Below are 14798 nucleotides of genomic sequence, written 5' to 3'. Positions count from 1 at the left end.
TTTTTTAACTTAGTACAAATCTAGAACTGATTACATTTAGGAAGGGAGTGAGTACTAATTTGTCCTTATGGCGGTGGTTGCGGCACGAGAGAGGTCCCTTTTAGCTCTAGTTGACCTCAAATTTCAACTATGAATTCCACGGACATCCAAACAGCAGAATTCCAGGATTCCAATTCTAAACTTGAATACCGGCGTTACAACTGAAGTGGAGGGTATTCTAGAGGAATTTTTTTTTGAAGTGGAGGGGCCCTTTCGTCCTGGTCGCTTCCAGGAGACCAGGACGGATGCTAGGAGCCCGTATGCTCTGAGATCTGGGAACCGATTACCGAACTAGTGACAAGTTGTTGCGACAGCCTCACAGCCCAGCCCATCTATCGAAGGCAACCCCCGGTCGGCCCATCCCCACCAATTTCCCCTGCTTCCTCGCTAGAACCCTAGCCGCCGCGCCAGAAAGAACCGGGGAAGGGAAGTGACGCTGTGGTCTGCTCCGGCTGTCGAATCCTATCGCCTCGTAAGCCGCCCCTCTCTCCCAAATCATCCCTCCTTTGAACGAAAAATGCACGATACGAACTGTGCAGTGCACTGATCTCAAGTCTCTGATTCGGGCGTCTTTCTGGCAGCTTCTTTCCCCCGGAGAAAGCAACCCCGTCTTCGTCGTCGCCGTCGTGCCGTTCCGGCGGAAATGGGGAAGGCGAAGCGGGCGTCCATCTTCATCAGGCTCGTGTCGGCCGCCGGCACGGGGTTCTTCTACGTGAAGCGCAAGAACCCTCGCCGGATCACGGAGAAGCTCGAGTTCAGGAAGTATGACCCCCGCGTCAACAAGCACGTCCTCTTCACGGAGGCCAAGATGAAGTGAGCAGCGCGAGATCTTCTTAGGCCGGAAGCTTAATAATAACATCGTCGAGTCATGGAATGGACCAGGGGAGAAGAATGCATTGTGTTTTGTTCTTCTTTTTTCCTTTCTTTGCATGTACTGTACTGTCTCTGGACCGAGGAGCTGCAGTGCATTGCTGTTCGCTTGTTCCACTTCTTCATCAAGCTACTGTGTTCATCGTGCCGACAGATTTGACAGCCCGCGGGTCCGTGTCCAACCGACGCAAGTAACTATTTGGCATTTGTGATGTCTCTCTTGTTGAAAAATATACATGTTGAGATTGCTCACTTGATCTGACTTAGTAGCATACTTCAGTTACTAGTAAATGTGTAACAATTTCCTGTTCTTGTACATTTTTTGGAGACTAATTCGTGTCTTGGTGCTTATAGGCTGTTCAGGTCTTCAGGGTTTCTGTAACATAAGATTTTCAAATGATTGCAATCCCTTTTTTTTTTTTAGGATTGCAGGTGTTCGTCATCTTCCATTTCTCCAGGCTCCCTTCAGCAACAGGGGTGTGAAGGGAGGCAAAGAAGTAGAGGGAAAAAAAATTGTGTTTGCCACATTTGGGACGAATGCATGCATACACCCAGTCAAGATAGAAGCACGGAACTGTTGGGTGTTGACTTAGCTTGATTTCTCGTTTCATGGATTAGCACAATGCAAGAATCTTTACAGCCACGACGAAATGTAACGTGCCTGCAGCTAAAGCATCGTCTTAAGATGTTACTCTAGCATTCAGTAGTATTGTTCCAACTTGGCTACTTCCTGATTGTTAACATCCCTGGGTAACTTAGGCAAGAACAAATGCTAGTAATAATGAGCACCAATATAGGACAAACAAGATGCATTATGCAAGGACAAACAAAATGCATTATGCAGATTCATTGAGCAGACACGGGCGAGTAGGCACAGGGCTCCACCCAACTCGAGGCTCAGAAACACCACAGCAACAATGTTCAGCTCAGGTAAATGCAAATATTTCATGCGTCAAGTCGACAGCATCTCTAATCAGCACAGATTCTGTACTGGACTGTAGTTTCGAACAAGCATGACAATCTTATCATGTGTCAAGACACAACTTACACATCATTTCAAAATCCTCTGTGCATGCAGTTGCCAGTACAATCTAGTAACAGCACATCAGCTTACTCCAAAGACAACATGTATTAATGCGACCCTGAAGAGAGGGAGGCCCAAGGGTGGAAATAACATACGATGCTTTCAGCACCAACCAAAAAGAAAGGTGGAAATGAAGAAGACAAATTTACTTTGTTATTTGATATTCTGGGGCATTTTGTACGGCGATTATGAAAAAGCCACACTAAAAAGAATATATGGGTGAAGTCCTAAGCTATATGAATCAACTAAGGTGGACGTTTGTAAGAAGCCTTGTTAGTTTACTGAGGGTTTCTCGAGCTGAAACTGTGTCGGGGTGGTGCTCGCCGCAGATGGAAGTGCGGATGAATATGGCCTTCCTTATGAGGTCATCTCCAATGTCATACTGTCCACCTCGGAGCATCAGTTTGGCCCGTGTTTCTAATACAGAAGCTTTCAGAAGAGCAATCTCCTGCCAAAGGTAGGTGTACTGGGCTTCTGACTGAACTGGCCTAAAGCAGGAGAATGATGTTTCCCTCCATTTGCCAGCATGAGCAAGCATGGATTCAGCTGCACGGTCCAACGCGTCAGTGCACAGACGCAACAGCTCCAGTGCAGGGTTACATCGGGAATATGTGATGAATGTGTTTATCGCAAGTGGCATGACAATCTGCTTCACAAAGAACATCAACTCAGATGGCCTCAGCTCTACCAAGAATGGATCAGAACCAAATCCGAAAGCCATAAAGCAGGCAGCCCACAGGTGCTCAGAAGAATGTTTGATTGAGCCTCGGAGATACACTGATTGGACCACAGCTTGAGCAGTTCGTGTGCCTCCTCGTTTGCGTGCATATAGCCTGATCATATCATGGAACTGTATGTACTCAGACTTTGCGCTGCATCTGGCAATTCCAAACCTCGTCAACATTGCAGCTGCTTCAGCTTCAGATCTCTGCATCCTAGAAGTTGCAAGGCCACAAGTTAGTGTCCGCCACCACTTCCTCCACCTTGGACCCCTCCGGTGTTTCTTCGGGATTTTATGTGCCGCAAGAGCCAACATATGGACTGGAACTGCAGAAGGTGCAAACCAACCACACACTTGAACCATACGAATTGCCAGACTCCTAGGACCATCTGCATGCTCAAATATTGAGAGGCACACATCCAGGAGCCGAACAAGGATTTCATGATTTTTCAAGCTGATCACTTCTCTCTCATTCCAAGAAAAATCTCTTATAGGCAGCGGCCGATTCAGCGTGTCAAGAAGCCTACTTGGAGTGATTGGAAGCTCCGAGAGTATAGCTCCAACAATACCTAGGCCAAGAGTGAGTCTCCCAAGCTTTTCTTCAATGACCTTCAGTGCATCAATTTCCATTAGCGGGTATTCTTTCATACTGCCCTTCATCAAAGTCATTGCCTCAGCACCAGATAAATAAGAAAGCTTCATTGGCTCCAAGTTCATCACCCGTGGAAGGCGTGTTGTTATGATGAAGTGAGTCTCTGCACCAAATTGTGGGAGAAGGTCCATTATGACTCTCTTATCCCACCAGTCCTTCTCACTCTCCAGATTATCAATGATTACCAAATATGGTATGTCTCTCATCAGTTCCTGTCGTATTTTGGCAATGGCTTCCTCTTCCTGCTCTTCGAAGCATCGGTCACTTCCTTTCTCATGCAAGTGAGTGTCAACACTTAAATCTACTTCCAGAAGAGTTCGTAAAGCCAAATAATTGTGACGAATGTATCGGCTTTCCCCTCTGACCCACAAAATCATCTTATATCTCTGGGAGAATCTGTATGCATACTCCAAAGCCAAGTCTGTCTTGCCAATTCCAGATTCCCCTGATATGCAAGCAATGCCCTTCCCATAGAGTATCTTCCTAGATTTTTTCTTCCTCCCATACCTGCCCCCATTCTTCATTCTCGGTTGTCGGCCATGCTGCAGTGGGCTGCCCAGTCTCTGCATCTCAATGCCTTCCTCGGTCTCCTTCCACAAAACAGGCTCTTTTCCCTTGATGTCAGCTGCATTTAATTGCTCACAATTGTTAACAGAACACCCACTCACAGGGCCTTTTCTTCTTTGCTTTGTCTTGAGCTCAAAATATTTCTTTTCACCTTCTCCGCTGACATCACCAAATAAAATGAGCTCCAACTCTGAGAGCTCCTTTTTCCTCCCAACAAAATCAGCATTACGGGAGAAAGGAAATTCCTCCTTCTCCACCCTTGCTCTCCACCTACTCACACGATCAACCACACTTCTCCTACCTAATTTCGTGGCCAAAAGAATAACAGCTTGCAGTATGCAACCCCTCCAATTGCTATCATTCGCTTCTAATTGCACATCTACCACCCGGGAAAGAGCATCAACTGATTCCCTCCATTCATCCTCCATTCCACCATATAACATCCACAGCTCACCACCATGTTTGTCCCACAATTCTCCCCTCTTCTCGATGATATCTCTGGCAAGGCAATCAGCAGCACCCAAGTCAAAGAATATAGGGATCAGATTTTTCTTGCCAAAGAAGTTCCTGAGCTCCTCGATGGTATAAGGATTGCCAAATGACTTCTTTGTAAGGATGACAACTCCATACGTGGAAGCATTCATTATCCTCTCAACAGCATCATGACTGTGTGAACTCCGACACCTAGACCTGTCAGAAGCAAAGCAACTGATTCCATGAATCTCAAGTTCTGCACGAAGCCAATTTGTGAACCTCAGGAGTGAAGCCTTGCGGCCATGAAATCCTATGTACACATCGTAGCTCCGAAGCCTACTGACAGAAGCAGCTGACGTTGTAGGTTGAGAGGACGAAGATTTCCGATATATCGCGGCCTGCCTCTTTTGCTTCTCTTTTCGAGTTGATCGGACACAGTTGCTAGTTGCTGACGAACTGCCTTGGTACGGGCCATTGAAGGTGGAAATGAAGCTTGGGTTGTTATAGACAATTGCTGGAGTTCCAAAATTACTTGAAGTGCAAAGGCTAGGAGGAGAAGAAGCGCCGTATTGTAGTAATCTAGTGCTGGCTGATGGTAACTTCTCCTGTTGTTTCAGAGTGTCACTAGACAGAATATCACTGATTTTCAGCGCGATGCCCCTGGAGGAGTTATTGTCCTCAGGATGTGCGTGCTCTGGGCGACGTGCAGACAGTGACCGTGGCGTGAAGAAAGGTGATTGGTTGGCAGAAACAAATGTGGAGGAAGAGGACGAGAGGTTCCTTGACGGCGCCGAGACCAAAGCCCCGACATCGGAGCTTTCCTGTTGAAGCTCCATATACCCATTTTCAGCACTATCCAGCTCTCAAATTGGCCTGTGATTCAACTGATCGCTGTGCAAATCAGTATCTGCAAAACATGAAGAAACATTTCCATCATGATTTGAACATCTTGAATCCATTCATATGCATTACATACTCTTTTTTTTGCGAGAAGGCAAGGCCCCTAGGCATTACATACTGAAAATGCACCTTTGGGAATAAGAATTTTGTTGATCAACAGGATGTATGGCTACGAGCAATACAACAGAAATGCTTAATCTTTGATGAACCTTTGGGGGTAAAGAAACAAGCAAACTACTAGTAGTAAACAACAGTACAACATGCACAGTTTTACTTCAGACCAACTAACCAAGATCAGCTACTTACTACTGACTGAAATAAACTGGTGAAATTTGGAGAAAGGGGACAAAACAAAACTGTAGCAAATGTGCATTCTATTGATCATTCAGATAAAGTAACCAATCATGGCTCAATAATGGCTCAGCAAGTACGTTGAACCAAGGGAGAAAGAACTTCTCCAAGAGTTTATCTTGTTTATTGGACGCCAGCAAGAAAGGTTGAGATGAGCTGTGTGCTTTACTGTATTGATCAATTTGGGAGCAGGAAAAATAACTGTGATTGATGACATAGCATCGGGAGAATTGAGTTGCCCATACTTGATGATGCACAGAGTACCAAGTACAACCTGGGCCAGGAGCCAAGATAGGAAACGAAACTAACCGTGTACAGCGGCGTGGCAAGGGAGGAAGAAAAACGGCAACTCTTTGCCTTTCTTTTTCGTCGCAAGCTTTAATACCGTGGGGCGCGGACAACCGGATCTAATCGTACCCGCACCAACCAAAAACGAAATCTTTGCGCCGATGCGACGGCTCACAGCTCCAGATCTGCAGACCGGCGTCAACGAACCAGAATCAGCAAAGAGAAGCAAATACTGAGCCTAACAAGATCACGCATGCCGACAGCTCCCAGATCTGGCAAAGCAGAAAGGCAGCCGCGAAACCGCAAGAAGCACGCCTCAGGAGGCCGCGGGCCGATCAAGGCGTACAGCTCCAGACTCGCGGAAGAAACGACCATCCGCTTTACTGATTACTTGCGCCCCGGTGGAAAGAAGAACAGAACAACAGAAGAACGCAAATTTGAAGTACCTGCGGGAGCTTACATTTCTACTCCTTCGAGGCGGCGCGCGCCTGCGCTCGGGCGGGCGGGCGTGGGATCTGCTCTGGCTCCGGAGCCCGGTCCGAATCCAGGCCGGCTAGGCTAGCAGCTCCCGCGAGGATCCACCGGCACCAGCCGCCGCTGCTCACGTTAGCTTGAGAAGAAGCAGCACTGCAGCAGGCAGGCAGTCCAATTAGTCCAGTGTGAATGTGTGTGTGATTCGTCGGGAAGAGGCAGTGTCAGTAGTGTGAGGTGTCGCGGCTGGCCATTTTTATATGCAGAGCGAGAGAGAGACGGGGAGGAAGCCGCGGCGACGGCGGGGAAGGAGGAGGCAAAATGCTAAGCGAGAGAGAGGGGGGAGTAAAAAGAGGATGGGATTAGTGGTGGCATAATTGGTAGTTAGGCTGTACTACTACGCCGATTAAGGCTCCACGCTGAAGCCGTGGCCCCACCGGCAGCGGCTGATAGGTGGTTAGCGCAAGCGTAGGGCAGGGAGGCAGGCGCGAGCGGGCCTGCCTGACCCGACCCGACAGCGAAAGCCGGTTCGAGCCCCAAGTTAGGTGTGAGAAAAGGCTATGGATGGACGGGCGGACGGACCTACGGACCGGGGGAATCTCAGGGCCCGTCAGAATCTGATCCGTAAAAGAGAAGTTGTGATTTCCCCCCAGAAAAAGAGAGTTGTGATTTCGGCTCTATTTGACAAGACGTTATTTGGTCTGTGTTTGTCAAAAATTTCCTCTTCCTGTCAGCTAGCACGGCCCTCTTTTTTTTATCTCGAATGTGCTTTGGAAAAGTTCGTGTATGTGCCTTGAGCCCTTGAGGACTGGTCCCTTGCAAGTGGCAAATTTATGTACTTATCAATATTAATTGTCGAAATATTACACATGTATCTATATCTAGACGTTTTTTAGTCATAGATACATCCATTTTTAGGCAAACTTGAGACAATTAATACGTATCGGAAGGAGTACTATAAAAAGTAATATTTCTTTAGTCATGTGGGTATTATTTTTACAGGCACAAAAAAAATCAGATATTTGTATATGAAATTTCCAGTGCACATGCTATTCAAAGCATTGGCTCACAATTTTTGTGCTGATGAAGCAACACCTGATCTCAAATTTCATGTATTTCTTCTACGGAGGATCCTAAGCGATTTTCTCAACAATTTATGTTTTTTTTCTCGTAGGATTCGTGAAAAAGCAATTTCATTCAAATATGTTTTTCATTTTTTTCCTACTCCAATGGTTTTCTGATGCTTCACTAAAATCAAACATGTAGAAATTAAAAAGTAACATGTAAGTGTGGGAACGTATAGCCCACAACGCGAGCTTTCAAGAATTATGATGTCTTTAATAGGCAAATTTGGCGTGTGCTGATCGCCAAGATCTGATCAATAGTAGCCTGCACGGATGGCAGCATTTCGGCCAGTTTGGTCTCCACCCCGTGGCATGGTAACCATATATGCTCGAATCTGACAAACCAATTTCTCCCATCTCAGTTCTAACCGGTCTACCGGCGCCTGAGCCATCGTCCGGGTGTTATCAGCAACACCGGTTGCTATGGGAAATTGGATCGCTGCAAGCAATTACTTAGCTCGTCCGGTCGTCCCAATTGGTCCGAATTCCACCCACTTTACCGGAGCACACTTTTCACTAGTTTTATGAAATGCCCAATGCGCCACCCTGGCGCATGGATCAGAAAAGTAATTGAGGAATCGAGCTCGAAATAATCAAAGCGACCCCCATTTATGTTTGCGATCCGCACCCGAATATGTGCCGCCATGAAACAACGTCCACGCCGCTGCCCGAAACAGGGAGAGTGGGGAGGGATTTATGAGAGATCCCAACCTCTATGCCTCCGCTGTTTGAATAGCCGCCAAGGATCACCCTAAATCTCTGATACCACTGTAAAGACTGAACGATTTTGGGCATTTCGTAGATGATTTCACTCGGATTTGCTCAGGAAGGAGATGCAAACGATGAAGAACGGATGTTTTGCCGGCAGCAAGGCACAGTCCTCTGCACCTTTCTGCTTTTCATACTGGTCGTAACGGTTTTTTTATGCTTATCTTGCAGTCCGTTTATGAATAGTTCTTTTTTTTAGCGAAATGAGTAGTTCTAATTAACTTTTTTTAGCGCAATAGTTCTAATTAACTGAACAATCGGCTTACAAGGCACAATTCTTTGGGCCTACAAAGTCTGTGCTGAAGCCGGCCATTCTGCAGGGTTAGTGATCCAAAATATAGTTTGGGCTGTGTATTGCCTTGAGAAAAGAGGGCGGCCCAATTTGCGGGACTTTCCTTTTCAGGAGCGAGCCAGAGGCAGATGCGCACCTTCTCTTTAGATGTTGGTTTGCCATCAGCATGTGGATCATGGTCAAGGATTAGTTGGGGCTGGTGATCTTCCATCCAAATGCGTGGAGCAAAACGCACGCTCGGTTGAGGACTGGCGGATGACCATCACGCGACTCCGTGGAAGCAGAAGGAAGGCCATCGGCCATCGCTGCTCTCGTAACCTAGCTAGGATCTTTTAAATGAGAGAAACGTTTAGCGTTTTCCTCAAAGTCTCAACCACCATCATCTTTGCCAAAATCAAGACCGAGGCGTGGAATTGGACGATTGCGGTACCCAACACTTGAGTTCTTTGAAATGCCACAAGATGACAAGAGTAGTACTGGTCCGTTGTATTCCTTTGGGCACTCTGCACCCGTTTGGAAAAATTGGAGTACGAGTAATTAGAATCGGAGCACTTGGAGAAAATTTTCGTTTTGCAGTAGTCGATCGTACGTGCCCCAATTCGCTCTGGTAGCTTGTAGCAAAAGCAGGTGCGTCTAACAACCACGAGTGTCGTCATCACTTGTCAATAGTAGTCGGAGCAGAGTTTAGCACAGCTGCAATACAAGAGCGGCACGATTGAGTGGCAGCAACGGAAGTGCCACCAAAAAGCAACAAAAACCCCGCCCAACTCCTGGGATCTCCCTCCGGAACAGGCAAAGGCGCGCCCGATGTATATACCAGCTCGACGTCTCGTCTGGTCGATACGTCGAGCTCTCCATGTATAATTCCGCGGCGAGGGCGACACGTACGTACGTAGAGTCGGTTTCGCTGACGCCGGCCTGCACGTCGTCGGCCGGGCGGCACACCCAAAACCAAAACTGTCCGCCACCATCCATCCGTACGCACGCGCGTCCTCGATCCGTCATGTTGTTACCAATCGCATGTTCGCACCCTAAATCCGCACATGGAGCCCTGTGCGCGACCGAGGGCCGAATTTGCGTGCGTAGTGCTCCCCGGATTCTAAGTTCTTGTCTCAAATTTGTCCAAACATAGACATATCTGTTTTTAAAAAGCGTTTAGATACATGTAACATTTCGACAACGATGACCGCCGGCGCTCGGTGGACGCGGTCACGCGGCACCGAAGGCGTGGGCGACTCGGCGGCTGCAGGCGGTTTTGTCACGCCTCAGCAAAGCAGCTAGCGCATATATACGGCGCACCGGCCATGAATTGCTTGCATGTGGGATTGATCGATCGAATCGCGCGGGAGATGGATATTATGGATATCTCCTGGCGCGCGCGACCGAGTCGTAACGTCACGCTCGCACGCACACACGCAGCGCGTGTGGCCGGACCCGGCCGGCCGGCGCTCGAAATGCCGCACGTCTAAGAGCGCGATATGCTGTTTTGGATCGGTGTTGCAAATTGCAATCATGCAGACAGTGATCGGGTGCCGTTCTTCCGTTGAAACCAAGACGTGCGTGCCTGCCAGCTGATTGGACTGAACTGGCTAGCTAGAGGACATGGGAAATTTCAGCTAGCTTACGTTACGTACGCCACCACTAGCTATAGGGGCATCGATCATGCGTTCTGGCTGAAGCGCGTGCAACGGAGACATGGAAGTACGTACCTAGCTGATATATATATGGGGTTAACTTGCTCTCTGGGTAGTGTACCAGTCTACCGGCCAGACCGGAGTAGGAATCGCATTCGGTTCTGTACCTAAGCTGTTGGATGCCCCCGGCTTGCTAACGCAAATAGCGACCGATCGATCCGACTAGCCGTAACGTGGATCAAACGTCTGGTACGTCGCTGCTGGTTTCCGCAAAGAGCAGAGAATATTTCACCACATGGTTACGATCCATCTTTTAATCTTTCAAAGTGCATGCCTATCGCGAACGCTAGCTAAGCTAAGCTACCGCCGACCGATGTGGTACTTTTGTGCCCGATTGGGCACAGGAGACAAATTCAGCATCGTTCGGGGGCGTACGTGGGATCTCAATTCAGGGTTACACATGCACTTCGTGGGATACACGTACTGCAGAGCACCACAGGGGAGAGATCGATGCTTTTTTACGGGTGCGCCGGCCGCTGATATCTTCTTGCCTGTTCCGTAGCGTCCAACGAAAAGCAGATCGAAGGAGCTTTGGAATGTAATGGACGTGCTGCGCAGGTCTCTCATGCATGCATATATGCATTATGCAGCGCATGAGCGATCGATCTTCGTCTCTCGACGACAGGCTTGCTACGTACTAGTGGGGACATATATATGTGTATATATACGGGATACGGCCCGGCCGCTTGCAGTACACGCCGATTTTCAAAGCCTGCCGCTGGTGTCACTCGGTCGTACGTGTCCTCACCGTGCATTTTCTGGATCCAGCATACATCAAAGTGCATCTCGTTTTCGGAGGTTGCATCACGGGGAAAACCGCGCATTAAATTAGAGTCAAGCTTGAAAACCGCGCATCAGAGTGCCTTCGTAAAGTCATGTTTACGTCCAAAATTTAGCCCGGCGCTTTCACAAATCCAAAACTCCCATGCTATTCATCAAGCTTGATTTTGCCAAAGCTTTCGATTCAGTGTCGTGGCATACCTCGTTCAAAACCTGCAGGCCAGAGGCTTGATGTCAATTTTATCAGCTGGATCTCCTCTCTTTTCTGCACGTCGAGCTCCAGAGTCCTTTGTAATGGTTTGGCAGGTGCGAGTTTCCAGCACCGGAGAGGTCTCCGGCAAGGTGATTCGCTCTCACCGTATCTTTTCAACATCGCCATCGAGCCGCCCATGCGGCTGCTTGACATGGCCACGGAGCAGGGTCTTCTGCTCGGCCTGCCTCATGCTGTGAACAGAATCCGGGTTTCCCTCTTTGCCGATGACGTCGCGGTGTTCATCCACCCGAGACGGGAAGACCTTCAATGCCTCCTTGCCATTCTTGATGCTTTTGGCAACATCTCAGGCATCCGTATCAACCCCAACAAGAGCTCAATTTTACCAATCCGCTACAATGGGCTCGATGTCGCTGCCATCACGAACTGCTTCCAGGCGTCGCTTGCCAATTTTCCTACTCGTTATCTGGGACTGCCCCTCTCTCTGACTAAGCCAAAAACTCTTGTTTCAACCTTTATTGGAAAAAATTGAGCACAGGCTTGCAGGCTACAAGTCCAAGCTGCTTAGCAAAGGTGGCAGAATTATCATTCTCAAGTCGATGCTTTCCGCGCTTTCTACTTTTCACTTCACTGTGTTTGAATTCCCAGCTTGGCTGCGTGAGCGAATTGAGAAGTATCTCAGAGGTTGGCTGTGGCGGGGCGAGCTAAGCTGTGGTGGCAGCAGCTGCCTGGTTCGTTGGCGTACGGTCTGCTCTCCTAAGTGCTTTGGTGGCCTCGGCATTCTTGACATTGACAAGTTCGGCCATGCCCTTCGCCTGCGATGGAAGTGGTTGCGCTGGACTAAGCCCGACAAACCTTGGGCTATCGTGGCCTCTCCCCTAAATGATGATGACATGTGTCTTTTCGCTGCTGTAATCTCCATCACCGTGCGAGACGGCCGTTTCACTAATTTCTGGAATGATGCCTGGCTTGACCATCAACGTCCCAAGGACATCGCCCCAGACCTGTTCTCGATTGCTCGCCGCAAAAATCGGTCTGTCCGCAATGCACGATGGCAGCACAAGTGGATTTTGGATATCGCTCACGGCGTGAAGCCTTCTAACATCTGCCAGTTCGTTCGTCTCTTCACCCTTATCGCTTCGGCTCCTGCTCTCTCTACGGGCGACGACAATGTCATCTGGAATCTCATGGCCAGCGGCTGCTACTCCGCTCAGAGTGCCTACCTTGCACAATTTTAGGGCCTTGTCACAGCTCCTTTCGACCGCATGTTTTGGAGAGTGTGGGCACCGGAAAAATGCAGGTTCTTTGGGTGGTTGGCGGCCCAAGGAAGAATTCCTACCGCGGATATCCTCACTCGTAAGAACATCCCCAACGACAAGTGGTGCCCTTTTTGTCACACTATTGAGGAGACGGCGATCCATATCCTTGCTGACTATCACTTCGCAAGGACCATTTGGGGCTTAATTGCCGGCTGGACTGGGATCCAGCTCTTCCATCCGAGCTCTTGGGCTGATATCTCCTCTATCAGGTTGTGCTGGGCTGATCGCATCGATTCGGCTAAACCCCTTGGCAAGCTTCCTACCAAGGCTTTTGCATCTATCTTCTCGCTCACCTTGTGGGAGCCGTGGAAGGAGAGAAACCGACATGTTTTTCAACATAATCTTAACTCCCCTGCTGCTGTGCTTGTCTTGATCAAGGAGGAGGCCGCCTTATGGAAGCGTGCGGGTGTTAGGATTGGTGAACTGACATCGGGAGATGATGATGTCCTTGAGTTTCTTTTGTTTTCGACTTGTACTCTCCCCCTCTCTCGTGTTTATTTTCAGTGTTTCATAATTGCACTCTCTCGGATTGATTCTTTCAACCCTTCTATTGGCAATAAATAGCTCGCTGCGGCTGTTTCGTCAAAAAAAAATTAGAGTCAAAACCAGTCAATGCCGTTTCAATCCAAAAGAGATATGGTTTTGTCAATTGAGAGACTAAGTGTATACAAACTCGAGTACATCGACTATTTCTAAACTTCACTGCTAATTGAGGTGTCAAAAAAAATATGCTTTTCTCTTCAAAATAAGGGACCCCCTAATGCTTTGTCCCGCTCTTGCCCAAGTTTCAGCCTCCGACTTGATGTGAGTGAAAATCTTTTTCGGTGTTGAAGCAATGATATGTGGCACAAAAAACCGAGGTTGCACTCCTTGTAGACCTCCCAAGCAAGTAGTGAGCATGATATTTTCATCTTCGATTGCTCTTGCCTTCATGAAAGTATTTCTCGAGCAACATTGATAGCCCAGACGTTCTGTTAACATCTTTTGATCTCTTTTCTAGTTGCATGAATTTCGTGTTTAGATCAGAAGGTTCTTACCGGTGACTTATAAGGGCATCTCCGACAAGAGGTACTTACCAGGTACATAAAGTCTCTCTCTCTTACTTTTTGGCTGAGGTGTGGAGAAACAAAGAGATGGTATGCTGCAGAAATAGCGGTCTCTACACAGGTACCAAGAATGAAAAGATGATGACATGTAGTTCCAATAGGAAAGAGAAGAGACCAAAAAAGAGAAAAAAGAGAGAGAGAAACCATATAATGAAAATTAGTATCAGCTTGTTGTTGAAAATTCCCTAAACAATAATTAATCATTTCTCAGTCGTCTCGGAATTAGAAAACCATATCTTAATTACATTGATGGTAGTTCGAGGAAGATCCAAATAGTAATGATCTACGCAAAGGTTTAAAAAATTGAACAATTTTGTTTGGTGAAAATTTTGAAATTCAGTCAATTGGTCTCAAATTTTAGCTTTTGGGACAAAACTCACCACTGATGGCTATATCAATGAGATGTGGTCACATCAGAAGAGCCCAGGTCTCATCATTGTACTCGTTTAGTCAAGTGTTTACGAGAGAACATCAATCAGCAAGAGTGTGTACTCGTTTTTCTTTGTCGTGAGGGAGGTTGTACATAAAGACTTAATCTGCGGTCAATATATATCGTCGGATGTATATTGTTTTAGTTATTTTGTCACATCGACTTTTGGTCCTTTCTGTGCAATAATTTTTTTTAGATTTTTTATATCGGCGATCTTTTATTTTGTCTATACGCCCACATCGTATCCCATGATTGATGCGTTCTCATATCAGAATATAAGCTGCGCGCTCCTTAATAATACATCCGGGAATTGTTAAGTTTCGCACAAGTAGCTCGTGTCTTGGCATGAAGCCACGATAAATCTTCGAGACGTTGATCCTTTCGATTCAAGTCGTCCACCACGCACGTCAATGTCACTTATCGCCCCTGCTATTGCGCGATGCCGCCAGTTCACAAAATAATCGCCTGTTAACTTCTATTTTTAGGGGAAAAAGGGTGCGTTATTGCCTGGAGTGTTTCGTAAGGGAGGGGATACCAAACTGGCTTAAAACAGAAGCACTTTGTCTGCGTTTGCCTTATTTCTCAACGACAAGGATACACAAGTATGTGCGCCCCCGCCAAAGCGACGTATGCAGCATGCGCGGACAAAAACTGCTG

General features: G+C 47.6%; 2 protein-coding genes across 5 annotated transcripts; one reads left to right on the top strand and one right to left on the bottom strand.

The window, feature by feature from the left end:
• The first annotated feature begins 349 nt into the window (after positions 1 to 349).
• LOC100827677 (50S ribosomal protein L33) lies at positions 350 to 1242 on the top strand. Its single transcript, XM_003569822.4, has 2 exons — positions 350 to 511; positions 621 to 1242. The coding sequence occupies exon 2, from the start codon at positions 683 to 685 to the stop codon at positions 854 to 856; it is 174 nt and encodes a 57-aa protein (XP_003569870.1). The 5' UTR covers positions 350 to 511; positions 621 to 682; the 3' UTR covers positions 857 to 1242.
• A 663-nt stretch (positions 1243 to 1905) lies between these two features.
• LOC100827379 lies at positions 1906 to 6764 on the bottom strand. 4 transcript variants are annotated; one of them, XM_010234063.3, is made up of 3 exons: positions 6393 to 6764; positions 5968 to 6131; positions 1906 to 5314 (listed from the first exon to the last, which is right to left on the bottom strand). In XM_010234063.3, exon 3 carries the CDS (start codon positions 5241 to 5243, stop codon positions 2235 to 2237), a length of 3009 nt encoding a protein of 1002 aa, XP_010232365.1. In that variant the 5' UTR covers positions 5244 to 5314; positions 5968 to 6131; positions 6393 to 6764; the 3' UTR covers positions 1906 to 2234. The 4 variants fall into 4 exon arrangements, with proteins under 4 accessions (XP_010232365.1, XP_010232366.1, XP_010232367.1 ...); XM_010234064.3 differs by having other exon boundaries at positions 6407 to 6764; XM_010234065.3 differs by lacking the exon at positions 5968 to 6131.
• Positions 6765 to 14798: the final 8034 nt, after the last annotated feature.

Source organism: Brachypodium distachyon, chromosome 2 (assembly GCF_000005505.3).
Source record: "Brachypodium distachyon strain Bd21 chromosome 2, Brachypodium_distachyon_v3.0, whole genome shotgun sequence".
In the NCBI taxonomy this organism is placed as follows: Eukaryota; Viridiplantae; Streptophyta; class Magnoliopsida; order Poales; family Poaceae; genus Brachypodium; species Brachypodium distachyon.
The sequence above is the reverse complement of the archived record's forward strand: the minus strand, read 5'-3'. Positions and strand labels throughout refer to the sequence as shown.

Excerpts from the sequence above, each read along its gene's own strand:
- LOC100827677 (XM_003569822.4), top strand. The coding sequence starts at position 683 with ATGGGGAAGGCGAAGCGGGCGTCCATCTTCATCAGGCTCGTGTCGGCC.
- LOC100827379 (XM_010234063.3), bottom strand. The coding sequence starts at position 5,243 with ATGGAGCTTCAACAGGAAAGCTCCGATGTCGGGGCTTTGGTCTCGGCG.